At 42.1% G+C, this 26,498-nt stretch overlaps 1 protein-coding gene across 1 annotated transcript in view; it reads left to right on the top strand.

Moving 5' to 3' along the window:
* Positions 1-24,585, top strand: part of PATL1 (PAT1 homolog 1, processing body mRNA decay factor) — a 30,585-nt gene extending 6,000 nt beyond the window's left edge. Inside the window, exons 3-19 of the mRNA XM_032879111.1 lie at positions 3,996-4,213; positions 4,510-4,590; positions 5,147-5,341; positions 6,278-6,379; positions 6,836-6,925; positions 7,144-7,364; positions 8,594-8,683; positions 11,361-11,541; positions 12,016-12,139; positions 12,809-12,906; positions 13,467-13,526; positions 14,565-14,713; positions 16,224-16,383; positions 19,998-20,153; positions 22,254-22,345; positions 22,445-22,594; positions 22,907-24,585. Of these exons, the coding sequence (XP_032735002.1) occupies positions 3,996-4,213; positions 4,510-4,590; positions 5,147-5,341; positions 6,278-6,379; positions 6,836-6,925; positions 7,144-7,364; positions 8,594-8,683; positions 11,361-11,541; positions 12,016-12,139; positions 12,809-12,906; positions 13,467-13,526; positions 14,565-14,713; positions 16,224-16,383; positions 19,998-20,153; positions 22,254-22,345; positions 22,445-22,594; positions 22,907-22,928 (2,189 nt within the window). The 3' untranslated portion in view covers positions 22,929-24,585. The remainder of the gene's footprint in view (positions 1-3,995; positions 4,214-4,509; positions 4,591-5,146; positions 5,342-6,277; positions 6,380-6,835; positions 6,926-7,143; positions 7,365-8,593; positions 8,684-11,360; positions 11,542-12,015; positions 12,140-12,808; positions 12,907-13,466; positions 13,527-14,564; positions 14,714-16,223; positions 16,384-19,997; positions 20,154-22,253; positions 22,346-22,444; positions 22,595-22,906) is intronic.
* The last annotated feature ends 1,913 nt before the right edge of the window (positions 24,586-26,498 follow it).

The following is a 26,498-nucleotide window of genomic DNA, read 5'->3' as shown; positions in this document are numbered from 1 at the left end:
TGACCATTATGGATCAGGGTCAAGCTTTGTTATATCTGAGTAACTTTATTTTTAGGTCATTTGAAAAAGATACGAGTGAAGTATCCTCTAATAGTAGGGGCTTGTGATCTCTTGACTGCTTCACATGAGTTTTCACAAGAGCAAGGAAAACCTAAAATGATAATGATGGGATTCTGTGGCTTAGATTCCTTTGCTTACATCGTTCAGACAGTAATAGTTAATTCACAACAGAGCCCTTCTTGCAGAATAGGGCTATTTAACGAGTGTTTTTTTAAATTAAGGACAAACTGTTCATCTTTGGTAGGCTCTGACAAACTTAGTAAGCATGAGTATGGGAGGTGGTGAATGAAAACAACACAAGTTTAAGAATCCTTCTGCATTAGAGCAATCCACTAACAAATTAACTTTTTTTTTAAGATTTTTTTTATTTATTTGACAGAGAGATCACAAGTAGGCAGAGAGGCAGGCAGAGAGAGAGGAGGAAGCAGGCTCACTGCCAAGCAGAGCCTGATGCGGGACTCGATCCCAGGACCCTGAGATCATGACCCGAGCCGAAGGCAGAGGCTCAACCCACTGAGCCACCCAGGCACCCACAAATTAACTTCTTAAATTGGGGAAATAAATGTTTAAAAAAATCCCCTCATTCAGGATTATAGAGTCCCCATTTTTTGGCATCACTGAATTAGTAAAATTACAAAAAACAATCTGTCCTTTAAAACGTACTCAGCTTACTCTTCCTTAGCAAAGATGACACAAATATTAATGTCAACATTGATTTTTTTTTAATTTACATTTAATTAGCCAACTGGAGTACATCATTAGTTTTTGATGTAATGGTTAGTGATTCATTAGTTGCATGTAATACCCAGTACAATTGATTTTTAATAACACTAATCTTTAAGAATATTTTTCCAGATAACTGATAATTTAAATTAATGTTGTAGTTTTCTTCTAAAGTGAATTTTTTTCTTTACCACAAGTGATACATTGAAATATACCACAGTGCCCAAAGACTAGACAGTGATTCTGATCGTACCAAATTATACATTTGGAAGTCTCCCTTCCCTTGTGTTTTGGATCACCAGTTTTATGTGATACATTGTTATGAAATAAAAATCATGAATTTTAAAAGGGACTTAAACTACTTAATAAATATTTGCATAAGATGTTAAGATATTACAGTATTAATCATTACATTGAAAATTTGCAAATAATCAAGTTTCCATCAGTAAGGGATAAGTTAAATTAGTATATCAATAGGACAGAATCTTATACAGCATTAAAAAGAATGAGGTAGTGTTATCAGTAGTTACATGCAAGTGTATATACATGAAAAGTGTCCAAGATATATTGCTTAAATAAAAAGAAACAAGTTGAACTTTATAGTTTGCATTTTGAAAAACTTGACATACCTGTAGAATTCTGGGGAACTTTCTAAGTTATATATTTGTGTGATGTTTAAATTTTTAATTAATAGGATTTTCTTTGTAAGCAGGAAAAAAGTTAATATTAACAAGTTGTACATGAGCCTCTCAGAAAATTGTCAATAAATCTAAAGAATCTCTCTCTCTTTTTTTTAAAGTGGCTACCATTTATTATAACCTTGTTGTATACCAGACATCTTTCTCTTTTCTTGTTATGGTGCCTCCAGTTCTTCATTCCTCTTTTTTTTTAATGAGGTACATAGAAAAATTATGTGAGAAGGATTGCCATTGAGGACACTTGCAGAAAGAATTCTGTGTTTTTATGTTAGTTATAAAGAGAATTATCAGGGCACCTGGGTGGCGCAGTCGGTTAAGGGTCTGCCTTTGGCTCAGGTCATGATCCTGGGGTCCAAACCATCCAGTCCTGCTTTGGGCTCCTTGGTCAGTGGGAAGTCTGCTTCTCCCTCTGCCTCAGCCCCTGCTTATGCGTGCTGCTTGAGCACTTGCTGTCTCTCTGACAAAATCTTTAAAAAGAGAGAGAAAAAATTTTTAAAAATTAAGAGAGAGAAGAATGATCTGTTACCATTTTCTGTTGAATTTTATAGGGCGTAAAGAACGAACTAAGAATAAAATATATACAGATACATTAGGTTTTTGTGGAGTTTGAAAGTCTTGTATGTTTAGATGAGGTGAAGGTAGCATTAAAATGAAAAGGCTATTTAGGGAATGTTTCCAAAAGGAGGAAAAGGTATCTGAATTTGAATGCCAGAAGGAGAAAAACATTGAGTCGAACTTTTGCAGTGGAAGCAGAATGGATGAATGAGATGGAGGAGCACTGGAATGACAGAGTGATGGAAATAAGGTCTAGTTCTAAAGCTGACGGAGGGTTGTGAAGATTTTTACCTGTGCTGTAGCAGGACTCCAAAATAACTCTGCGTCAGCATACAGAATGAGAAAACAAGCTAGTGCTAGAGCTACAAACCATATAGGAGTGTGCAGGAATAGCGAGGACATTGTCAGCGTGGAAAAGGACTGGACCCAGCTGCGGGTCGCCACCACCTTTGCCCTGGTGTTGCTGCAGTAGCCACCCGGCAGGCCTCCATGCCTCCGGTGTTTTTTCTCCTTTTCCTGCCCACCCCTCACATCCCGAATCTGTTCTCAGTACAGCAGCCAGACTGTTTGTTTCAGAAAGGCCACATCAAAACCTCCAGTGGCCCCCCCATGTCAATCAGAGTGACCCAAAAGGCCTAGAAGGAGCTCCCTCCTACTACCTACTTGGCCTCACTCTTTTTTCCTGCTCTTCCTCTTTGATCATTCCAATCCAGACACAGTCCTAGTTGACTCTCAGAATCATCCCTTGTTTTTAAGTCCTTTCTACTGACTGGCCTTCTACGTGGAACACTCTTCTCCCAGATAATCTACACGGCTAGCTATCTTACCCTTGAATCTTTGCTCAGATGTCACCCTCACAATGAGGTGTACCTCTCTGTCCCATTTAAAGTTTTCAACCTGCTTTTCCTCCATATACCTATATAGTATTTCATCTCATACAGAATCTAAGTTACTTATTTGTTACGTTTTTTATCTATTATCTGTCTCTTCCCTGCTTGAGGGAAAGTTGCAGGAGACCAGGGATCTTTTTGTCTTTTGTACACTGATCTATCCCATGTGCCTAAAACATTAACACATAATAGGTGCTCAACAAATATTAATTGAATGAAATGAGTAGATTTGAGAGCTCGTAAAGAAGATGTCAGGTATAATCTAAAAGAACATGTATGCTAACGCAGTGGGTTTTAACTTCCCTTTTTTGCCTGATATGTCATAGAATCTCAAAATTAGGGATGCCTGGGTGGCTCATCAGTTAAGTGTCTGCCTTTGGCTCAAGACATGGTCCCAGGGCCCTGGGATCAGAGTCCCTTCTTGCTCAGTGGGGAGTCTGCTTCTCCCTCTGCCTGCCACTCCCCCTGCTTGTGCACTCGCATGTGCGCAGTCTCTGATAAAAAAATACAAATCTTGGGCGCCTGGGTGGCTCAGTGGGTTAAGCCTCTGCTAACAGCTCAGGTCATGATCTCAGGGTCCTGAGATCGAGTCCCGCATCGGGCTCTCTGCTCAGCAGGGAGCCTGCTTCCTCCTCTCTCTCTCTCTCTCTGCCTGCCTCTCTGCCTACTTGTGATCTCTCTCTGTCAAATAAATAAATAAAATCTTTAAAAAAAAAAAATACAAATCTTACCAAAAAAAAAAAAAAAAAAAAAGAATCTCAAAACCAGTGAGTTGTTGTGTACATACCTGTCACCGGCTTAGAAACTATTTTCAGAATAAGTTTGAATGCCATTGGTAATGAATTAAGTTGTCCCTCTAAGTGCTTGAATTATATTCCTGGTAGGATGTTAACTGTCCTTAATAGTGAAAAGCCCACTTTCCTATGACCCTTAGTTTAAATCTTACTTTGTTTCTCTCAAGCAGAAATGTACTGTCTTCTGAAGTTAGAGTTGTTCATTTGGTTAACAGAAGAATTTCATCCAACCTTTAGTCTCAGTAGAAACTATGTTTCTTGTGATTTTCTTATAGATGATGATTGGCAGGAGGCACATGAGCGCCTTGCTGAACTGGAAGAGAAGCTGCCGGCGGCAGCTAATGAGCAAACAGGCAACGGAGAAAGGGAGGAGATGGACTTGCTGGGTGACCATGAGGAGAATCTGGCAGAAAGGCTCAGTAAGATGGTGATTGAAAATGAGCTAGAAGATCCAGCTATCATGAGGGCAGTGCAGACCAGGCCAGTTCTGCAAGTGAGTAAGTCACGCTGATCGGAGAACTAGAGCTGACCAGTAACTGAGGTGAAGTACTGAGCTGTGCCGTTTGGTTCAGCTGCCACCCTGCGAAGCTTCCATATACCGTAGAAAATTGTTGCTATAATCCCTGATGGGAGCAGGTGAAGGGGGGAGTCAGGTGTCGTCTGGAGCGCTGTAATTTCGTCTTCTCAAGCAGTTGAGACTCTCTTGGAGCCTTGTTCGCCAAAAGCAGTTAGAGCGTCCCGAAACCTCTCACTACTCCAGACTTTGTGTATGTGTTTCCTTTTTTGTAGCCCCAACCAGGAAGTCTGAATTCCAGCATCTGGGATGGGTCTGAAGTTCTGAGGCGAATCCGAGGGCCACTGCTTGCTCAGGTATGAAACATGTTCTCCTTATACAAATTCCTAGTATCCGAAAACTCCTGTCTTGACCCTTTCCTTACTGAAGCAATGTGTTGATGTATAGCATTGGCTGTTATTGTGTTGATTACTTGACCTCCTCATAGCTGTACCTGTTGATTGTACATTTATTTACTCAGCCTTCATGCAGTGTTCATTGGTGCTTTATTTTGAAAGGTTGAAAGGGAGCCATTATTATTCGAATTTGTTAGCGTATAATTCAAATTGCTTAAGTCATTTCTAGGCAGAACCATAGGAATGAAGAACAGGTCAGTGTCTACCAGTGGTTGTCTGCTAAGGGACACTACAACAGGAGTTTGGGGAGTGACAGAACTGCTCTGTTCTTGATTGTGGCAGTAGATCCATGATATGTATTTATCAAAATTCAGAGGGCACCAAAGAGAGGGAATGTTAACTGGATATGAAATAAAATTTTAAAATTTCTTAAGATGCTTTTGGCATCTGTGCAGATTATTAAACATTTGTTATGGACTAATTTTCTTTTTTTTTTTTTAATGATTTTGTCGATTAGGAAATGCCTACAGTATCTGTATTAGAATATGCCCTGCCTCAGAGGCCCCCGCAGGGTCCAGAAGACGATCGAGACCTTTCTGAGCGCGCATTACCACGGCGGTCAACGTCACCTATCATTGGAAGTCCTCCTGTTAGAGCCGTCCCCATAGGCACCCCACCTAAGCAGATGGCTGTACCCAGCTTCAACCAACAGGTACCTCTCATTAACAGGCACTCAGCCCAGGATATTGGGAATCTGGGCAAAATTATTTGGGAAGTTGGCGATGCTGGGAGGAGGGTGGAAGTTTTGGGTAGGCGTTAGATTAGAAAGAGAGATAGCCAATTAGAGGAGAAGTTAGTACAAATAAGAGACACATTCCCTAATGCCCTTTTCTGGTGCTGCTCCTGTTGCTGCTGCCTTTTAATTGGGGGAGAAAAAGGGTAGTTAACCACATTTAGTGTATATATCCTTTTCAGTGTTTTGCTGGCTGCCCTCAACATTGGCAGAGAGGTAACTGAAAGCTGGGGGGAGTGGGAACACACAGCATTGTCCACATCCCTTTTTACCTTTAAGATATCCCTGCTTTCCCTAGAGCCTGTGCAGTCCTGTTCCATAGACTTTCCTCCACCTGAAACCAGCAGCTGAAAAGGAAGGCCAATTTGGAAGGTATGGGGGGAGGGTGGTGTTGGTATGGCCCTAGTTAGGCTCAGTATTCTGTAAAACGGTGGAGTCCCAATGTATCACAAAAGAGCTGAGCATGGCGGCCATATCACAGGGGCTTCAGAATAGGACTTAGTTAATCCTCCAGCTTTCTTATCATTCCTTCTCCCTCGCTGCTACCAAAATAATATCCTCTTGCAGAGAATTGCAAGCCAGAATATCTGTTGGTACCTCCCTCAGATAGCATGGAAGGGTGGGGATAACTGGAGAATTAGCTAAATCTTCCTCAGTTACAAGTGGCACATTGCTTGGTGTTTACGAGAGGAAGTGACCAAAGGTTCTTACGTGAACCCATAGCCGTAGCAATTCGCTTAGAAGTAGGGCTTTGCATTGAGTTCTGTGTCTCTACCAGTACTCGAGGGGAGGGAGAGTAGGTGGAGGAAAAACTGACTTCATTGAGTGTAGTTGTGTATATGTTTGTCCTAATAGATCCTGTGTCCGAAGCCTGTCCATGTCCGGCCCCCGATGCCACCACGTTACCCTGCTCCCTATGGTGAGAGGATGTCTCCAAACCAGCTCTGCAGTGTCCCGGTATGTGCCTTCACGTCCTGATGAAAACATGCAGCATATGGTTTCTGATCACCAATAGTATACAGAGGTCTCCTAAATTAGGTGCGCTTATTATAGTCTCCATACTTGAATTTCTGGATGTTACGGTCCCCAGGTCAGAAGACATGGTTCATCATGTTCAGTTGTTTCATACCTGAGCTTTTTTTTTTATCTTTAAGAATTCACACCCTGCATGGTCATCCGGTTTCCTGCTATTTCAGTCCCTCATCCTACTGCCTCCTTCTTCAGGTTACATGATCATAGTGCTTCCTGATGTCTAGCATTGCTCTCTTTCATATTCCTTCCATAGACAGCTTTTTTATATCCCAAGTTTTTTATATCCAAGTTTATTCTGCATTCCTACTAAATTCCTTTATATCGATTTACAAATTTCACAGAATGTGTATAATTTTTTGTCTTTTTTTTTTTTCCCCCTAGAACTCTTCCCTGCTTGGTCACCCTTTCCCTCCTAGTGTTCCTCCTGTTCTCAGCCCCCTCCAGAGAGCACAGCTTCTTGGAGGAGCACAGGTAAGCCTGTGATGAGCCCGACCCATGAAGAGCTCTCTTGCTTTCCTAACATTCATAGGTAATACCTCTCTTTGCTGTTAATCAGTCTCTACTGCCTCTTATTTTATTCCTTCACTTTTTCAAACAAAGTTATTGATGGAAACAGTATTCACTTTTCTGTGGATAAAAGCAAGAGGCTTGCTGATTCACTAAATCTGAGATCTTGTCCCTCTTTCTAGCTACCGCCTGGACGGATGTCTCCCAGCCAGTTTGCACGGGTCCCTGGATTTGTTGGTAGTCCGCTTGCTGCCATGAATCCCAAGTTGCTGCAAGGGCGAGTAGGGCAGGTGCTTCCCCCAGCACCTGGCTTCCGTGCCTTCTTTAGTGCTGCGCCCCCTGCCGCTCCGCCGCCTCCACAGCAGCACTCCCCCGGCCCAGGGCCTCACCTGCAAAACCTAAGGTGTGCAAACTAATGCCACTCTACCCATCAGTCGCCCAAGGCTCTTTATCAGTGAGGCTTCCATGTCTGCAAGGGATCTGTTTGTTTTGAGATGTTACTGGATCGTCTTCTTGTCAGACACAAAAGTGTTTGACGGTCTCCAGGCATTCTTATGAATTAACATTTTCCTAAAGTCACGTGCTTCCTGTGTAATTTGCATATTGCTAATCACCCCTTTATTTCTTCTAACCTTTCTTAGGTCTCATTTTATATCCATTTGATAAACATCCACGTGCACAAAGTGCTTATTATGTAACAAGAATTACCAAATGCTAAAAACCAGAGATGTTGATGCTGAGAGGTCAGCCTATCTCGGTGCTAGCCAAGTTGCTCACTTCTAATCTGGTTTTATAATAGGGGTTTAAGTTTCTGCTTCTAGTGAGATTGTATTTTATTACATGTCATATAGTATCAGGATTCCTCAGAGAAACAGAACCAATGAAGTATTTGTACATATACACACATACATATGTATATATGCACATACGTTTTTCTTTATATAATGAAAAGATTTATTTTAAGAAATGGCTAAGGAAATCCATAAAGCAGGCCAGGAAAGTGGAAGTTCAGATGAGAGTTGAACTTGCATGCTTGAGTCTGAAATTTGTAGGTTAGGCTGGCAGGTTGGAAGCTCAGGCAGCACTTCTGTGTTTCAGGCTTGAGGCAGAATTGCTTCGTGTCTGGGAAATAGCAGGTTTTTGCTCTTAGTGCCTTCAGCTGGTTGGGCAAGGCCCACCCACATTTTCAAAAGTCCTCTTTTTCCTTATTTCTTAATAACAATATTATTGTTAGACTGGTGTTTAACCAAACAACTGGGCACCATAGCCTATGGCCAAGTTGACATAAAGTGACTATCACACATAAATTTTCAGTGTGATTCCCAAATAGTTGAAACTAAAACACATTAAATCTTTTGAGACTTCTGTTTACAGTTAGGAGGAAGAAGAAAATAGTTACACTGCTTCCCTGCGAATTCACTCAAATTTTATGGTCCTCTTCTTAGGAGTTGAGAATTAGTCTTTGTAGAAGACATTTAAAAGCACTACAGTCTTTTCCTTCTGAAAGATCTGAGGATAGACTTGAATATTCCCTTGAGTGTGCTGTGTGAGGTTAGCCTGTATTGACAACATTCTCTAAAACTTCAGATCACAGAACAACAGAATTAAAAACCTTTCCCTTTTTTTTCTTAGATCTCAGGCCCCAATGTTTAGGCCAGACACGACTCACCTCCATCCACAGCACCGTCGGCTCTTGCATCAGAGACAGCAGCAGAACAGAAAGTAAGGACTCATCCTGCTCCTTGGTGGTTTGTTAATTCAATTTTTCCTTTTTTACATTGTAACAAGGTGCTACTTATTTAGTTTACTTTTTAAGTAAATTTAATTAGTGCTAAGTTTATTTTACTGGTAAAGAAGATCATATGTGCTGTCATTTTATGCTTTTGATAACGCTAGCTTTATTTATTTATTTGTTTTTTCATTTTTGGTGGGGGGAGAAGAGAATCTTAAGCAGGCTCCACACCCAGGACAGAGCCCCACAAAGAGCTCGATCTCACAACTCTGAGATCATGACATGAGCCAAAATCAAGAGTCAGACGCTTAAACAGTTGAGCCACCCAAGTGCCTTGATACATTGGGTTTAAATGACAAGATTTTTTATCAACTAATTTCTAAGATTCAATAAATCTGTTTATCGTACATCAGAAATATAATATAGATCTGATTTTTTAAGTCATTTTTATACTCTTAACTACCTTTGTTTATCACCTCAGCTCAGAGGTGACTTTGAAATATACTGGCTAGGTTTGTATTTTTGTCTTACGTAAAGCCAACAGTCACTCTGTTTTTGTCTGTAATCTAATCTTTATCTAACACATATAAATATGTACTTATGTGTGCAGCCCTGGCTGCATATCGGGCACTGTGGTAGGTTTGGGGGACTGAAAGAAGAACGAGGTATGTCAAAGTCCTGCCTTCATGGGGTTGACGTTCTATAATCTTTCATAAACCAAAAATAGAAAATTAAACATAACTTTGAGATTTCTTTAACCTTTGTTTTATGGTTCTGTGTGTGTAATTCCTTCTCACTTTCAAAGAAGCTCTAGAATATTTTTTGCAGGGGAAGAACAACATAGGCTCTTAAAATAAGACACAAAAAGTGCTAACCATAAAGGAAAAGATTAATACATTTGACTATGTTAAGATATGAAACTTCTAGTGCCGGAAGTTAACAGTATGGTTTTATATATTTGAGAACTTCTGAAGACGGGGGTTCTCATTATATAAAGTGTTATTACCACCAAAAAAAAAAAACCAAAAACAAAAACACAATGGGAGATACAGAAATTCTGGTGGATGTTGAATATATCTATTATCTTATGTGTGGTGATGGTAAGGCAAGTGTTTGCATGTCCAGACTTAAAAAATTGTACACATTAAATGTGCACAGTTCTTTGTATGTCAGTTACACCTCAGTAAAGCTGATATGACTTTGCTTATATGTGGAATTTAAGAAGCAAAACAAAAGAACAAAGGAAAAAAGAGACAAAAACTCTTAACTATAGAGAACAAACAGATGGTGACCAGAGAGCAGGGAGGGTGGGAGATGGGTGAAATAGATGATGGGGATTAAGAGTACAATTATCGTGATAAGCACCAAGTAACATTTAAAATCATTGAACCATTATATTGTACACCTTAAACTCAGAGGAAAAAAAAAAGGATTTCAAGCTTGCTTATAATCAGGAAAACACAGATTAAAATTAGATAGCTATTTTACATCATCAGACAAGTAAAATTTGAAATGTCTCAACACTCATTATTGGCAAGAATATTGGTTAGTCTACAGCCTCTTTGGCAGTAAATAATAAGGTTGAAAACATGGATACACCACATGCTAGCGGTTCTTTTTGGTATATACTTGGCTATGCTGTCAACACAGATAAATGTGAGGAGAGTAACATTGAATAAGAAGCAAGGGGCAGACTTAACATGTCCGGTAGCATTTATGTAAAAGTTAAAGGCACACAGAATAATACCGTATAATATCTAAAGACGGATACGTGAGTCATGAGTCTTAAAAACATTGCAGGGAGGGGGTGCCTTAGTGGCTCAGACAGTTAAGCATCTGACTCTTGGTTTTGGCTCAGGTCATGGTCCCCAGTTGTGAGATCGAGCCCCACATCAGTATCCATATTCAGTGTGGAGACTGCTTGAGTTTCTCTTTCTCTCTCTCTCCCTCCCTCTGCCCTCCCTCCTACATGCACATGGGCACAGAATGTCTCTCTTTCTCTCAAATAAATAAAATCTTTTTAGAAAAAAAAAGAACATTTCAGGGGGAGTGCATACAAAGTCAGGATAATGGTTCCTCTGGGAAGGAAGGGAGGCGGGAACCCAGGATCCAGACAGGGTGCAAAAGGGCCTTAACTAAATACAACAGTATGTTGCTTTAATACTACTGTTTAAAACCCTGAGGCAAATTGGGGCAACTAAATTTTTTTCTTTTTTTTCCACTAAGTCTGGGTGGTGGATAGATGAATGTTTATTGTGGGCTTTTCTCTATATTTGAAGTATTTTATTATTTTTCTGCAATTTAAAAAAAGTGTATAGACTGTGAGTCAAATTGGCCTGAGTTCACATCTCTTTGGCCTCGGTTTGTTGTCTTCAGTGGAGAAAATAAAACCGCCTACCTCTTAGGGTTGTTGCAGGGCCTAAACAGAAGTCCGTGGGTGAGAGAATGCAGCACAGGTGATGAGGCACTCAGGTCTCCAGGTTATTTCTTTCAGTGTGTATCCCATAGCTCTTTGTTCTCCGATGATTAAGATTCAGTTCTTTTCACTTTGTTAACGAAAGCAAAGTGGGATCTTTTTTATTAACCGGCTGGGCTTGTTCCTGTGTTGTTACAAGGCCTAATGAATACTGTGACTTGGAGTGAATGCGTCCCTCTGTTTGTTTTCAGTCAGCATCGCAGTCTCAATGGTGCTGGAGATAGAGGGAGTCACCGGAGCAGTCATCAAGACCATCTCCGAAAGGATCCCTATGCCAATCTCATGCTGCAGCGAGAGAAGGATTGGGTCTCTAAAATCCAGATGATGCAGCTGCAAAGCACTGATCCCTACCTGGACGATTTCTATTACCAGGTAGACGACCATTCAGTCCCTTACTCGGGAGGCGCTCAGGGAGATACTGGTAGACCTACATACTGACAGAATCTGCTTTTGATGTAGTTTTCAATTGGGTAAGAATTGACTAAGCAAAATCTGTCCTCTTCTGAAGCTGGAGAGCCTCTCACTGTTCACTAGAAGGTTTCTGTGTTTGCCTCTTATTCTTTACAGAGGCTCTCGGGCCAATGTTTTGAAATCTCTTTGGCATCAATAATCTGGTTTTCTCAGTTAAACATATTGGCAGTCTAACTTTAAAGATATTTCCATTGATGTTGGGCTTTACTGTAGGCTGGGATTTTTTGAGAAGTAAATATCTGGCACTCTAGCAAAAATTAAAGATCGATGCATATGTAGAGTCCCAGTTGTTGCTGCCGCCAGTATAATCATGTATGATAAAGAGCAGCCATACTCTGGGCTTGTGTTGCAACTGAAATCATCTTGGTGTGGTAGAATTACTTTGAAAAACTGGAGAAACTGTCAGCTGCTGAAGAAGTACAAGGTGAAGGCCCGAAAAAGGAGCGCACCAAACTCATCACCCCACAGGTGGCCAAACTGGAGCATGCATATAAGCCAGGTAAGGGCCTTACCCCTAGGCCCATAATAAAAGAAATTCAACCTGCTGTCCATACAATAAATAGAAATAACTGTGGAGATGACTGGATACAGACGTTCAAAGCTCATTCGTAAGGACTATTGTCCTGAAATGCAGAAGTCTGCCTTTATTGCGTGGAGTGAGTGGTTTAGTAGATGGACTTATAAATCCTTCATTGCTTGGGATTCCTTAACTTCTAATTTTTTTTTTAAGATTTCTATTTATTTATTTGGCAGAGAGAGACACAGCGAGAGAGGGAACACAAGCAGGGGGAATGGGAGAGGGAGAAGCAGGCTCCCTGCAGAGCAGGGAGCCTGATACGGGGCTTGATCCCAGGACCCCAGGATCATGACTGGAGCCGAAGGCAGACGCTTAGCGACTGAGCCATCCAGGCGCCCTGAGATTCCTTAACTTTTTAAAATGTGTTATAATTTCTAGTATCCCTATAATAAAAGGGAAATACTTCAGATTTTTATTACCATTGCAACCAAAAAATGGGAAAAGATAGATTTGGGTAAGAGATCACATTAGATACATAGATTTCTGTACTGAACCATTAGACTGTGAGCAAAGAATATAGACCATAGCGGTCTTAGAAAGCTTCCTGCCTACACTGCTGAGTTACTTGTTGAAAATGTTTTGTCCTTACAGTGCAGTTTGAGGGCTCTTTGGGAAAGCTTACAGTCTCCAGTGTGAATAACCCCCGAAAAATGATCGATGCCGTTGTGACGTCTCGGAGTGAGGATGATGTAAGTGTCAGCACAACTGTGTGTTCAAGAAACTCTGGGTTGTCACTGGTGCCTAGGGGTCACTGTGGGAGGGAATCAGGCACAACGGAGTTGTTTGTCGTGTGACTGGGAGCTTCCCCACCACGTGTCCCGGCGTTCTGGTTTCCTGCAGGTGGGCTGAGGTGCTGACACGTTCCTCTCCAAGGCAGCCAGGCTAGACTTGGGGTGGCAGGAGTCTTTAAACTGGGTAACCGGCTGCAAACAGCACTGGTTTATTCATTCCAGTTTCAAAAACTGCCATTTTCTGTGTGTTTTAAGATTTTCCTGTGATTGTCTGCTTCTTTACTGCATTCTGTATTTACCTTTTGCCCACCTGTAAATTCAGTTTAATAGTCTTTGTGGGTTAATTCAGTCTGTTCTATGACCTTCATCCAGTTAGTGTTGGTTTAGATTACTAACTTTCAAAGAGTTAAGATTTTTTTCACAGTATTGTCGCAAATGGAAGTACATGTGCATACTTAGAAAGTTATTTTTAACAGAGGTGAAGAATTCACACTGAGTAGTCTTGTCTTTTTTTTTAGGAGACAAAAGAAAAACAAGTTCGGGACAAGAGACGAAAAACCCTTGTCATAATTGAGAAAGTAAGTTTAGAATTTGTTGCTGTAGTTAGTTTCAAATAAGGAACTGTCATATAGATGAGGTATGCAAGAAGTGGAAAAGTGAGCAGTCGGTGTTCTGTGATTTTAATTAGTGAATATGTTCTTCTTACGTGTCTGTTATGTACCAGAGCACACTAGAAAAGAGTGTGCCGTGCCTCACCTCCAGCTTCATGGAAAGAACACTGCAGTTGCAGTGGGAAGTCTTGGGTCTTTGTCCAGGCTTGGTCAGTTAATCGCTAAGTGTTTGGGAGCAGGTCACCTTTCTAAGAAAATGAGAATAAAAATTACATTGTTCCACTTGTGAATTAATTGAGTTAATTAGGTCAGTTCACAGGTATTTACTGGATATCCCCTGGATGCTGGACACTGTGCTGGGTGTGAAGAAAAATGTGGTACTCTGTAGGCAGTTCGTTTGTAAAGTGTAAATATTGTGTGTCTAGGCCATAGGCATGGTGAGGAAGAGCACGGAGTATGGAGCCAGGCTGTAAATCACGTCTTCTGCATTTCTAACTGAGTCTGTGACTTGAGGCAAGCTGCTTAACCTTTCTGTGCTGTCCTCATTTTCTTCGTCTTCAACAGTGGAGATGATAACGTCATCTCTTTCTGACTGGGTTGTGGAGAGTGTCTGGTGAATGAGTATAAGCGTAGTGCCTAGAACAGTTCCTGGCACCCAGGAGTAAAATTACTACTGTGTTTATAAATAGAAGGCATCACTTGAAGCAGCGATGCAGATCATTTCGTTATAATGCTGTTCTTGCTGCTGGGAGGTTTGCAAAGGGTGGAATCATTCACTGTCCTCACCTCCTGGGTTAGTGGTCAGAAGGGACAACAAACAGGGAGGAATTCTTTAAGTTCTTTCATTATGTTTTTCTGGATTCAAAAGAGTACCCTTTTCCTCTGTCTTACTACAGTTCGTTTTCACTCTTTTGTCTTTACCTGGTGGTCTTAAACTGTGAAATTGTTTATCAAATACTCTGATCCTGACCCAGCATGCTGTGGCCTGCTTTGTGTCTCACTTAGACCTATAGTTTACTCCTGGATGTGGAGGATTATGAAAGGCGGTATCTCCTAAGTCTAGAAGAAGAGCGACCTGCCCTGGCGGATGAAAGAAAGCACAAAATTTGTAGCATGTATGACAACTTAAGGGGGAAATTGCCTGGACAAGAGAGGTAAGAATTGTACACTTGGAGGGACACATGAGACCAGCTGGACTCCTTACTTGGCTGACCTGAGCTTTCCACATTTCTGTCTTTTGGATATCTTCCTTACCATCCCAGGAAGCTCAGAGTCTATCCTTCCAGCCTGACTCAAATGCCGCGTCATATAAAGCATTTCATAATCCTTCTCAGCCAGGAAAAAAATCTCTTTATTCCGGATTCATTTATTTGATACCTACCTATTCAGTCTCTGAGAGGGACTATCCTGGGCACTGGAGACACAGTGGGGAGCATGATTTGGTGTCTGCGTTTGAGCCTATAGGTTGTACTTGCTTCGTGCTTTATTCCAGCCTGTTCAGCCTTTTAATCTTCATGTAGTCTCTTCTTCTAAGTTGGAAAGTACAGACATTTATACTTTCTTGGAATTTCCACAGAATGCTTATACACTATCGTAGCCAGTCAGTCTTCCAGTGGGGACTAAGCTCCTTAATGTATCCTTTTATCTGTATCTGTCATCTGTCCCACCCAGGATCTTGCAAACAGTAAATGTTCTATAAACCCCAAGTGTTTATTTGATGAATGCAAGAGGACTCTGTCCCGAAAACTCCCTTTCCTTTGCCCATGCAAAAGAATTGGTGGTTCTTCTAAGCCAGGACACACACAAACCAGAACATAAGAATAAACCCCTTCTTTTCAACACACCATTTCTGGAGTCAGGTTGACAAGCAACTGGTTGAATAAAGGTGGGCTTTCCTTAGCTGGGGATGTTATGGCGCCATCAGATCAACGTAGTTGAAGTATATCTTTTGAGATGGAAAATTGTCTTAAGAAGTTGTCTGGTGAAGAAAGCCAAGTACAAAGCCATGTGAATCCTCTGAACTCCTTTTTGTTGTTTTTTGTTTTTTGTTTTTGTTTTAATGAAAAAAATACACAGTGAGTGAGCACGCAGATCTAACAAAGGTTCTTAAAAATGGTAGCCGTAGGGGCACCTTTGTGGCTCAGTCAGTTAAGTATCTGCCTTCGGCTCAGGTCACTTGGGATCAAGTCTCGCATCAGGCTTCCTGCTCCATGGGGAGCCTGCTTTTCCTCTCCCTCTGCCACTCTCCCTGCTTATGCTCTCTTGTTCTCTCTCTGTCATACAAATAAATTTTTGAAAAATGATAACAGTATAAAGTTAATTCTGAAATGATTGTTTTTATATTCTTTTTGCTTATGTATGTTTTCAGATTTTGCTGTATCAACCATGTTGTTTGTCTAGTTACATAGTACTTAAATGAACATCTGTAGTTTGAACAAGTCTATTTAATGTATGTTTGTGAAGACGATTTTCTACATTTGCGAAACTTGAAAAATGACTTATTGTTTGGTAGAGAGGTGGGGAAGTAATTCCCATTATTTTGTAGCACAGGTCATCATAGGGTGAAAATAAGCACAGCATGTTCATTCAGTAACATGTAAGAGGAGAAAAAGGACATGTTAAATAGTTCCTGCTAACCTAAGTGAGCATTTCCTTCCCCTGCAGGCCAAGTGATGACCACTTTGTACAGATCATGTGTATCCGAAAAGGGAAGAGAATGGTTGCCCGTATTCTTCCTTTCCTCTCCACAGAGCAAGCAGCTGACATTCTCATGACAACAGCCAGGAATCTCCCTTTCCTTATCAAGAAGGATGCACAAGATGAGGTGATCTCCCATGTGGGACTTCTTTCCTTTGGGTCTTCATAGTTGATAAGGTTTCTAGAATCCAGATTTCATTCCCTCCCCTCTTCCTGTTCTGTTGTTTTGTCTAATGTTCAGCAGTAGGATTTGACTGTTTAAAGCAAAACTTTACTCTAGGACTATACTTTTAATCCCATTTTTGCTCTAACAGACCAAGTTCCTAAACTGAGGAAAGCAGTAATCCCATCGTATTTGTCATAGTCATGAAGCTGTGTTGTGTATCAGAATTTCTTGGGAGGCAGGTAATTCAGTCCTACTCCAAACGTTCTGAATCAGAATTTACAGAGGAAAGGTCAGGGCTTCTATATCTGTAAGAGAATCCCCAGCTGAATCCGATGCTTACTAAAATTTAGAGATGTATGGTCTTGGTTACTTTGCTGGATATAAAGTATTCACTGGGCTGTTGTCAGGAGCTTAACATTTAGCTGCAGATTTAGTTGAATGGTGTGCCACAGGAATCAAGTCAGTGCTCGTAAATAACGTTTATTGTGATCTAAACTAGGCTGGACTTTGAAACATGATTTTCAAGTTTATAAGTAAACTCTTGGTAAGAACTGCTCTCTACTTACCCTTGTCCCAGCACTTGAAAGATTAGCGCTATTTAGAATCAATTCTAAAAGTTCAGAGCAAGCAATTGAAAAGGGTAGTACAACAGGTAGTTACTACTCAGTGTGAGGTTCAGAATGTTGGAACTTAATGAGAGTGAGCCTCTCACAACAGATGATGCTTGATCAGTAACCAGCTGGTGATGATCCACAGAAAACATGATTCCGGGATACCGTGTAGGTGGTATGGCATGAAAGTTGAAAATTACTCCTTCTGAAATCATAGTGAGTTGAAAAGGTCCTTTGAAATTGTAGCACCGGCAGAAGAAATTAATGCAAAGTTGAGGCCTCGTGTGGAAAAGTGAAGCGGGATGAGACAAATATGTTTCTTAAAGATCTTTAAGAAGGAGAAATGGATTGGAAGAAAGTTTAAGGATTTGAGGTTTATCCTAGAAAATGGAAGCCAGACAAAAACCAGCAGCTTCCTTAGAAGGTCATGGGGTGAACGCTCAGTCCTAGAGGAACTCATCAGTGGAAACAAGTTTGGGAAAGCTTTATTCATTCAGTAAATATTTATTTAATATTTATTACACGTCTATGTACCAGGAGCTATTTTGGATCTTAGAAATATAGCGTGTAGGGCTAGGAGCTTAGAATTCAAAGATGTCTGCCTTAGTGGAAGGGCCTGCTAGTGAGGAAAACTTGGTTAATTATAAGGGTGGAGTTTCTGCCTATGTGTGTTAAAGAGTAATAGACTACATCTCTGAATACCATTTCTTGAAGCAGTAACTGGTTGCACGTCTGAGGCATAAGATATACAAGGTAATCCTGGAATATCTTGTGCCAGAAAGTAAGGAAGCTAAAACATTACTAGGGTCCCACATGAAAGATGCACAGACAAAGCTGAAGGGACTCCTGTTGGCCAAAAATGGGATCATTTACTTCAGAAAGAAAAATTACAGCAGTGGATTGAAATATATCTAATACTTTTAATTTAATGATACCAAAAAATATTTAATCACCTTCAGAGATTGCTAGGCCATCAACTCATTATTCTGAAAATGGGTAAATAGGGAAAAGACTCAAACATTTATCCTGCCTTTTCATTACAACTAAATATCATGGTAACCAGCAAGTTGATAATAGAAAGTTCTTCCTAGAAGAGTTTCAGCTAATAAATACAAAAGAAATGATAAAATTAGAAAATCTCTAATTTACAATACCTAATGGAAAAGCAATCAGTCAGTCAATCTGGACAGCAGTCCTTACTGGTGCAAAAGGCATCAGGTTAAAGAATAGGGAATTTTATGGTGGTTGGGGCAGCAAACAAATGATCACCGTCTAAGAAGGGGTCAGCCAGACACTGTGTGCTTCTTGACATAATGCAGGAGTGAGCACACAGATCTATCCGCGAAGTTTTCTTACCCTTGCCTTCCCCTGATGAACTTAAATTTTATCAAACCTCTGATTCTAACCATCAGTTTTTATTGGAAAGACAGATAGTAGAACCTGTTAAGTGACACCACAGAGGTGCAGTTAGCCAAATCCAAACTGTGGAATGTCAGCAACCAAATAGCATGAGAAAAGAAGATAGGCAGTGGGCAGGGGACCAGTTCACAGATTTTGAAAGCCTTACCAGCCAGATGGTATGTGTGGGTCCTATTGGAATCATGATTAGAATAAATCAGTTGCTAAAAGATCTTTTTGAGACAACTGGAGAAAATGAATATGGAGGAGATACTAGGTGATACTGAGGAACGGCTGTTAATTTTGTTAAGTGAGAGAATTTGTTAGAAATATAAGCTGAAGTATTTATGGATGAAGGGATAGGATATATAGGAGGGACAGATTTAATTTTAATAAGATTGGTAGAATGTGGATGATTTAATTATTGAAGCTGGGTGATGGGTACACAGACTTCATTATACTCTTATGTATGATTAAAACTGCTTTTGTTGTTAAAGCTTTGTTTGTTTAGAGTGGTAGGTCACTAAAAGTCTACTCTCCATCTTTGAATGCCATCTGAAGTAAAACCAGCTGTCACTGTTTATACCATGGGCACTGAGTGCTGGAAGCACTTGATTTCCTTTCCTGTGTTAGAGCCTAGTTAACACTGGTAGCACTGTGTTTTAACCTTCCAGTCTGGGCCTCATGACGAAAAGGACTGAATGACTCGCAGGCCAGAATTCAACAGCCTTGGATTCTGGTTCTCACTACTAGCTATGGAACTCTGAATGCCGAGCATCTGCTCGCTTAGCTTGCCTAATAGCTGCAAAATCTATCATTTTCCACTTCCTCATTGAGCCTGTATAAAGATCAGACAAGAGCCAGTTAAGTCTAAAAGTACATCAGGGTAGTTCTACGGCGCTCAGGGTTTACCGGTCTCAGAGTCCTTCTCATGGTGTATTGAAATGGCCAGTTTACTCATGACTCCCCACTCAACTGTACATCCCTGCAGGCCTGGGCTGTTTACCATTTCACTATAGCCCACAATGCCTGACACACTGTAGACATTGAAATATTTGTGGGATGAAGCCAAATACTGATGTTTTATCGTGAATCTTGCCATATGAGAAGTGATTTTACAACCTTGGTTCACACAAGTCGTGTTTCCTGTGCAAATGGAGTTTTAAAAGTTCTCAGTAGAGGGGCACCTGGGTGGCTCAGTGGGTTAAAGCCTTTGCCTTTGGCTCGGGTCATGATCCCAGAGTCCTGGGATCAAGCCCCGCATCGGGCTCTCTGCTCAGCAGGGAGCCTGCTTCACCCCCTCTCTCTCTGCCTGCCTCTCTGCCTACTTCTGATCTCTGTCAAATAAAATTAAAAAAAAAAAAAAAAAAGTTCTCAGTAGACACTGAGAACCCATTGTTGAGACTCCAGTAGTAGTACCTGCTAGACTTGACAGCCCTTTTGTGTTAAATCTTGCCTGAGGCCTTTTGAGGGTGCCCCTGGGCATCCTCCTGTCCAAGTCCATTGATGCAGCCTGACTGAAGTCACAGTTGCCAGCACATAATGCTTTTCTTCATTTTTTTGTAGGTGCTGCCATGCTTACTGAGTCCCTTCTCTCTGCTACTGTATCACCTTCCGTCAGTGACTGTCACCAGCCTTCTGCAACAGCTCATGAACCTACCTCAAAGCGCAGCTGCACCAGCACCCTCCAACCCTCACCTCGCTGCTGTGCTCCAGAACAAGGTGCTCGCACCCTCTTAGGTCCCTGAACTTGGCCAGCCTTCTAGATTTGAGTTATAGATACAGATACTGGCTGCTGTGGCAACTTGTAAAAAGGTTTCTTTCAGGAGTGCCTGGGTGGCTCAGTGGGCTAAGCGTCTGCTCGTGGTTTCAGCTCAGGGTCGTGAGATGGAGCCCTGTATCTGGCTCTGTGCTCAGTGCAGAATCTGCTTAAATCTCTCTCTCCCTCTGCCCCTTCTTCCCTTGTATGTGTGTGCCCACGCAAGGCCTCTCTCTCTGTCGCAGTCTCTAAAATAAATCATTCAGTCTTTTTTGGAAAAGGTGTCTCTCAGCCAGGAGTTACATTAAGCGCCTAGTGTCAGAGGCTAGAAATAAGTGGTTTCAACAAAATGGGATTTTTCTGTCTCTCACATGGAATGGCTTTGGCATAGTGTCCACGTGTCATCAGGGATATAGGTTCCTTTGGCTCACCTTCTCCACAGCCTCAGCGGTGGCTGTCACCTCGTGACCTCTCCAGCTCCACTCTGCTTCAGGAAGAGAGGTGCCTGCAGAGGGGCCAAGCGTGTGGATTAGCTGTCTGCCTTGTTGGGACGTTTTCCAAGAGTTGTAACCAACAACTTCTGCTTAATTTCAGTGGCCAGGTTTTCCTCCCGTGCCACACGTAAGTGCAGAGAGGGCTGGAAAACATCTTTGAGTTCACACCACTGTAATCGCAGATAAAATCCAAGTACTGACGTGAGGAAGGAAACAGGTAGCCCGCACTCTGACTCGTAAGATCGTGAATAAGAGAACATCCCGTCCCATGTTTCATCTACGTCAGATTCATGATCCAGAGACTTGCCGGGGACGTGTAAGGTAGAAGAGAGAACATGAGCTTTCAGAGCAGCTTTCCATTCCTTGCCTGCCAGTCTCTAGGTTTGTGACACTGAGCACATTCTTTCACTTTGCTGAGCCAGTTTCCTGACTTGGAAGGTGACAAGGGTGATTTCAGAACTGTGCTTTTACTCAGATGGGCCTACCACTGTGATAGTTCAGCGTAATGCCCTTCCTCAGTGGGCACTTGTGTGAGCACAGTGAGAAAGTCAAGGCCTCTTTCCCCCTGACACCTGAAAACCTGCCAAAGCAGGACTCAAGGGCAGTTGAGAGGTGACAGAGATGGGGTTTCTGGAGTGACAGGCTGTGGGCCTTCTGCATTACTTGGGCTCTGAGTTTAATGTTGATAAAAGCAATAGAAAGCCACAAGGTCAGACAAGTGATTGTATGTGTAGCCCAGTGTTGTTTTTCTGACAATGACATGAGGGTTCTCCTCTGTGAGGTGAGCTCAGATACGTGGGTTCCCTTCAGATCCACTGTTGCTGTGATTCATACATTTAATCTCGTGCTGCTTGTCACTATTTGTGTTCCGTTCTGTGCCCCATTAGACCACGGGTTTCCTGCCAGTACTGCCCATTGAATAAAACAAATCTTTAATCTCTAGAGCAGGTTGCGTAAATTTTAATAGTCCTACATATATGAATGTATCTGTGTATCCCTTCTCTGCTTTGAACGTCTTACATAAAACTTTATCTGTCCGCTAGGAGTGTGTTATGGAAATTTTGTAAAGGGAACTTTTTCAGGAGATTCAAGGAAGTCTCTTCATAGCCTAATCATTTCCGTCACTCCTCTTTGTACATTTTCCCACCGGTTTTCACATCTTTTTTCTTAATTCAGAATATCAATCTATTTAATGTTTTTTCTTTTTCTGTGAACTTTAATGTTCTGTATCAAAGTTTATCTTTGGCTTTTTTTAATCCATTTCTGTTTTAGTAAATGCAAGAAAAACTAAATCCCACATTATCTGTGGCAGGGAAGAAATTTCATCTCACTTTGGGGTGGGGGAGCGGAGAGGACGCTTGGCCCTGGGATTTCCCCTTTTCCTTGGTGATGCTGTTGCTGCTCTGCCTGAAGTAAAGCCAGAAGGACACGACCTCCCAGCTCATGGTTGTCTGATGTTTGCTGACGCCAGAGCACAGCAGCGGGGTCGTTGTGGGCTAGTGCTGGGATCCTCTCAGTGCTGGTGGAGGATCAGGAGCTGAGTTGGATTCCCTCTCTCTCCTCTTGTAGTTTGGCCTGTCACTGCTCCTCGTCGTCCTGAGCCGTGGGGAAGACCTCCAGAGTTCAGACCCCGCTACAGAATCAACACAGAACAACCAGTGGTCAGTCCGGGCTGTGTTTCTTCTTTCACATTCTTTTAGATCATTGTTTATTCTTTTTCTCATACTGTTCTCATGTGTCGTTAACGGTTTTTCTTTCAGGACAGAGGTGATGTTCATGGCAACCCGAGAACTTCTGCGGATTCCCCAAGCAGCCCTGGCCAAGCCAATCTCTATACCCACAAACCTGGTGTCCCTCTTTTCTCGCTATGTTGACCGACAGAAACTGAACTTGCTGGAGACAAAGCTGCAGTAAGTCTGAAACAGAAGAGTTCCACATCTTACTAAAGTTGGCACTTTAGACATTATAATGAGGAGATCAGGGGCATAAAACTGAATTTAGTGGAAGACATTAAAGACTTATATCAACTACATGAGTATCTACTAGATACGAGATGCTGTATGGGGTACAGAAGCACCCTTGAGTTCAGTAAGGAAAGGTAGAGATACTGTAGGTGTTTTGTTGAGAGAATTCTAACAAGGATGTAACTTTAATGCAAAATATTGCCTTCTGTTTTAACTCATTTATACAAGTTTCCTTTCTCTCTTTCTTTATACCCATAGGCTAGTTCAGGGGATCCGATAAAAGATCTCCAAATGTGTCCTGTACCTCCTTTTGGCTGCCACCTGCACTGCCGCCTCACAATGGAGTGTTTTTAATGAGGGAGGGAAGGTAGCTTATTTCCCAGAGCGTCTTGTGGGACCGATTCCTGTCAACTGGGGTTGGCTCTCAGTGCCAGATGTTTCCCTACTGCTCTGTGGAATTTGGCTGGGTGATACTTCGGCTGGTTCCTTCTTACCGTCTGTGTTACAATTCTGCATGTCCTGCTTTTCCTCAATTCTTCTCAATTTTGCATTTTCTTTGCCCTAGAGACACAAATATAATCTCTCCCCTTTCCCACCCCCAGTACTCCAGTTCAGAGTAGATTGTAGCCTGCCAAAGGATTCCTTCCCTCATCCTGTTAAAGTCTTCTTTCCATTGCCCCATATTAATACAACTATAGGAGAACCAATTAAGTAGAAACCGATATATATATACATACATATGTACGTACATATGTATGCACACACACCCCCTACACACGTTCATGTGGTCTCCAGAGGATCCTTGAAGAACGAGTTTTAGATTGAGAAATACATAGTTGACACGTCCCTCCTCTGAAATCAAACCAGCTGATGTATTTTTAATCTGTTTCTAGTCCATCTTGTAATTAATTTGGTGGGTTCTACTTGTTTTAATATAAATACAGGGTATGCAGCACATTAATAAAATCAGAACTCGTAATTGGCTGACTCCCAGCTCTAGGCTGAGAAGTCCTGTATCTCCTCCCCGCCATATTTCCTTTGTATCTGTCCGCCTCGGTGATACGGCACACGGTTAAGCCCTTTCCTGCTACAACTACAGTGCACTTGAGCCTGTCCCCTCTAGGGCGTGCAAGGTTGCCCCAGATGAGCCGGACTTAGAGCCTGCTTCCACAGTGTAGTGTTTGCACACTCGCTCTGTCTTCCTGAGACAACGTCAATAAAGCCATGCTTTTACTTCCTGCTTCCCCATTTTTATTTGGTGTCCTGGGTAGCAACCTCCAAAGGTAACCACGGAAGCTCAGTTCGGCTTGCTTTGCTCTGCAGGCTCCTCCACGCCACAGGCAGAACTGCTGCCCTTCCCCTTTGTCTCCAGGTCCCTCTCCCAGACAGCCAGGGGCCTGGCTCTCAGTCCTGGCAGGGATAGCCCACTGTGGTCCTTTCCACCCGTCCCCCTCTTCTGCAGCAGCCGAGCAGGACAAGGGGTTTGATCTCCAGGGACTACAGCCCTCCGGAAAATTTAATCACAGTCAGTTTCACATGACTGTCCTGATGATAACTTTTTGTTTTTCTCACCTTTTTGAATGTTAGTGAGGGGACAGGTTATGATATTTAAAGAGAATCAACATTTTGCACAAACATGTCTCATACAACAGTAAAGTCCTCCATTATAACCAGCTGTCCTTGCTTTCCATCTCTGTCTCTCCCCATTCTGGAGCCCTGGCCCCGCCAGCTGCTCCCGGTGACATGACCTAGCTTCCCTCTGCCCTTCCCTACTGACTGTTTCCACCATGCGCCTTTCCTCCCTTCCCCTCACAACTGATCAAGTGAATACTTGACTATTATTTCTTCCTTTCTGTGCTTTATCTTTTTTGTTTGGTTCTAATTAATAAAAATTAAAGTTTCTAAATTTACATTTTTATAGGGTATTGTAAATAAAAACAAATTGTATACTTGAAGAACCGAGTGCCTGCATTTCTCCTTCTTGTTACTTCTTGGCTGAACTTGATTGCAAATGTGTCTCTAGCCTGTTTTGATGGACTGGCAGACGTCTTGGTGTTGGGGATGGATGAGGATTTTACTTTTGCACTGTCGTAGGCGAGACAGATCAAAGACCTTATGTTCACATGGTGACCTTCCTTGAAAAACCTAGGTGCTTTCAGTTCTCCCCTGTTCCCCCCAACTACAAAACCGGGTTATGAAGTGTGGGGACACACCGTGGAGTCCATCTGCATCCGCTCCACCTCCCAGCACATGGGACTCGCGGAGGCTTCAGAGAGCGTGGCCAGCTCTGCCTGGCATTGCGCAGTTCGTCTCCTCATGGGATGGGGAAGCGTTGATAATTCTTCCGTAGTAAATTTGTGTTATTTCAGATGGGGGTGTGGTTTTTACTCTAACATGCTCCAGATAAGAGACCACGCGCTCTCCCCTCACACCGCCATCATGGCGTGTGCACTTAACTCTTCCTCACTGGGTCTTCTTGTGAGACTTTCAGGATCAAGCGATTTCTGGCCAGAAAACAGAAACAGAGTCATCCCATGCCTCAGCAGGTTCAAATGGAAGCTAGTACTAAAAGCTCCTTCCCAAGGGCGCCTGGGTGGCGCAGTTGGTGGGGCGGGCACTTTTGGTTTCCACTCCAGTTGTGATCTCCTGGTTGTGAGATAGAGCCCCAAGGGCAGCCTCCATGCTCAGCAGGGAGCCTGCTTCAGAGTCTCTGTCTCCCTCTCCTGCTGCCCCTCTCTCCCCACCCCCGTTCACACTCTGTCTCGCTCTTTGCTCTCATAAATCTTAAAAAAAAAAAAAAAAAAAAAAAAATCAGTGAATATAATCCTCTAAGAAAAAGGAGACCGTATTAAGTAGTAGGTAACAGAGCTGTGATCAATAATTTTTATAAAGGAAGATGCAAGTGAGTAACATTGAGAACTTCACCCTCACCCATAACAGAGAAATAACAAATAAGATACCTTTTCAACCTATCAAATCAACTAAATCTTTAAAAATAATGCTAGTGAGAGTTTGAGACTGCCACTTATACTGGTAGGAGAAATAACATTTCTGGAAGTGCTTTGGTGATGTGAAGACCTTCAGAAGTATTCACAGCCTCTAATTAATTGGGTTTTAGAAAGATTCCAAAGGAATGATACACATATATAATGAGGAAGCTACTTGGTGAGGGGAGGTTATGTTCCTGTTGGTTACTGATGTATGTCTCCAGGTGATGGGAATACGGGAAGCTAATTTTTGCTTTTCAGTGTTTTCCAAGTTTTCCATAGAGAAAACGCATTGCTTATATTTTTGGGAGAAATATTTTTAGGAAAAATTGCATTTAAAGAGCTCAGTTAACATGGGAAAATACTAAAATACAATGTTAAGTGTAGGGTAGGTTCTGTATATGTATGTATATGACTTAGTCTTAGCGGAAAAGGTGACAGAGTAGCAGTGGTGACCTTTAAGGGAAGGGTGGTAGGGGATTGTGTCTGGGGGTGGTTGTTCCTTTCTCCGTATTTTCCAGTGTCTTCAGTGACCATGTATTGCTACTATGACCAAAAGGGTGATTCCTCTGTAAGAACTAAAAATAGGAGTAGCCTTCTGTTTCTAGTGAGAAAATAAGTCACAGCAGGGCAGAAGCATCTGATCTAGTTGTGCTTGACTTCAGAGCCAAAGCGTTTGACTTTGCAGCCCACGAACATGCTGCATGAGAGCAAGGCAGTTACCTGAGAACTGTGGCCCGGTGTTCCGTACTCCGTAATTGAGATGGCCTACAACTGGGGGGTCGGAGAACCGCTTCAGTGAGGCCGGGCCGTAGCTCCCAGCAAGCTTCCCATTTCCTCTAAGCTGCATTTCTTCCAAACTG

Source organism: Lontra canadensis, unplaced genomic scaffold, assembly GCF_010015895.1.
Source record: "Lontra canadensis isolate GAN:19392208 unplaced genomic scaffold, GSC_riverotter_1.0 scaffold66, whole genome shotgun sequence".
Classification (NCBI taxonomy): domain Eukaryota; kingdom Metazoa; phylum Chordata; class Mammalia; order Carnivora; family Mustelidae; genus Lontra; species Lontra canadensis.
This window is presented reverse-complemented; position numbering and strand designations above follow the sequence as displayed.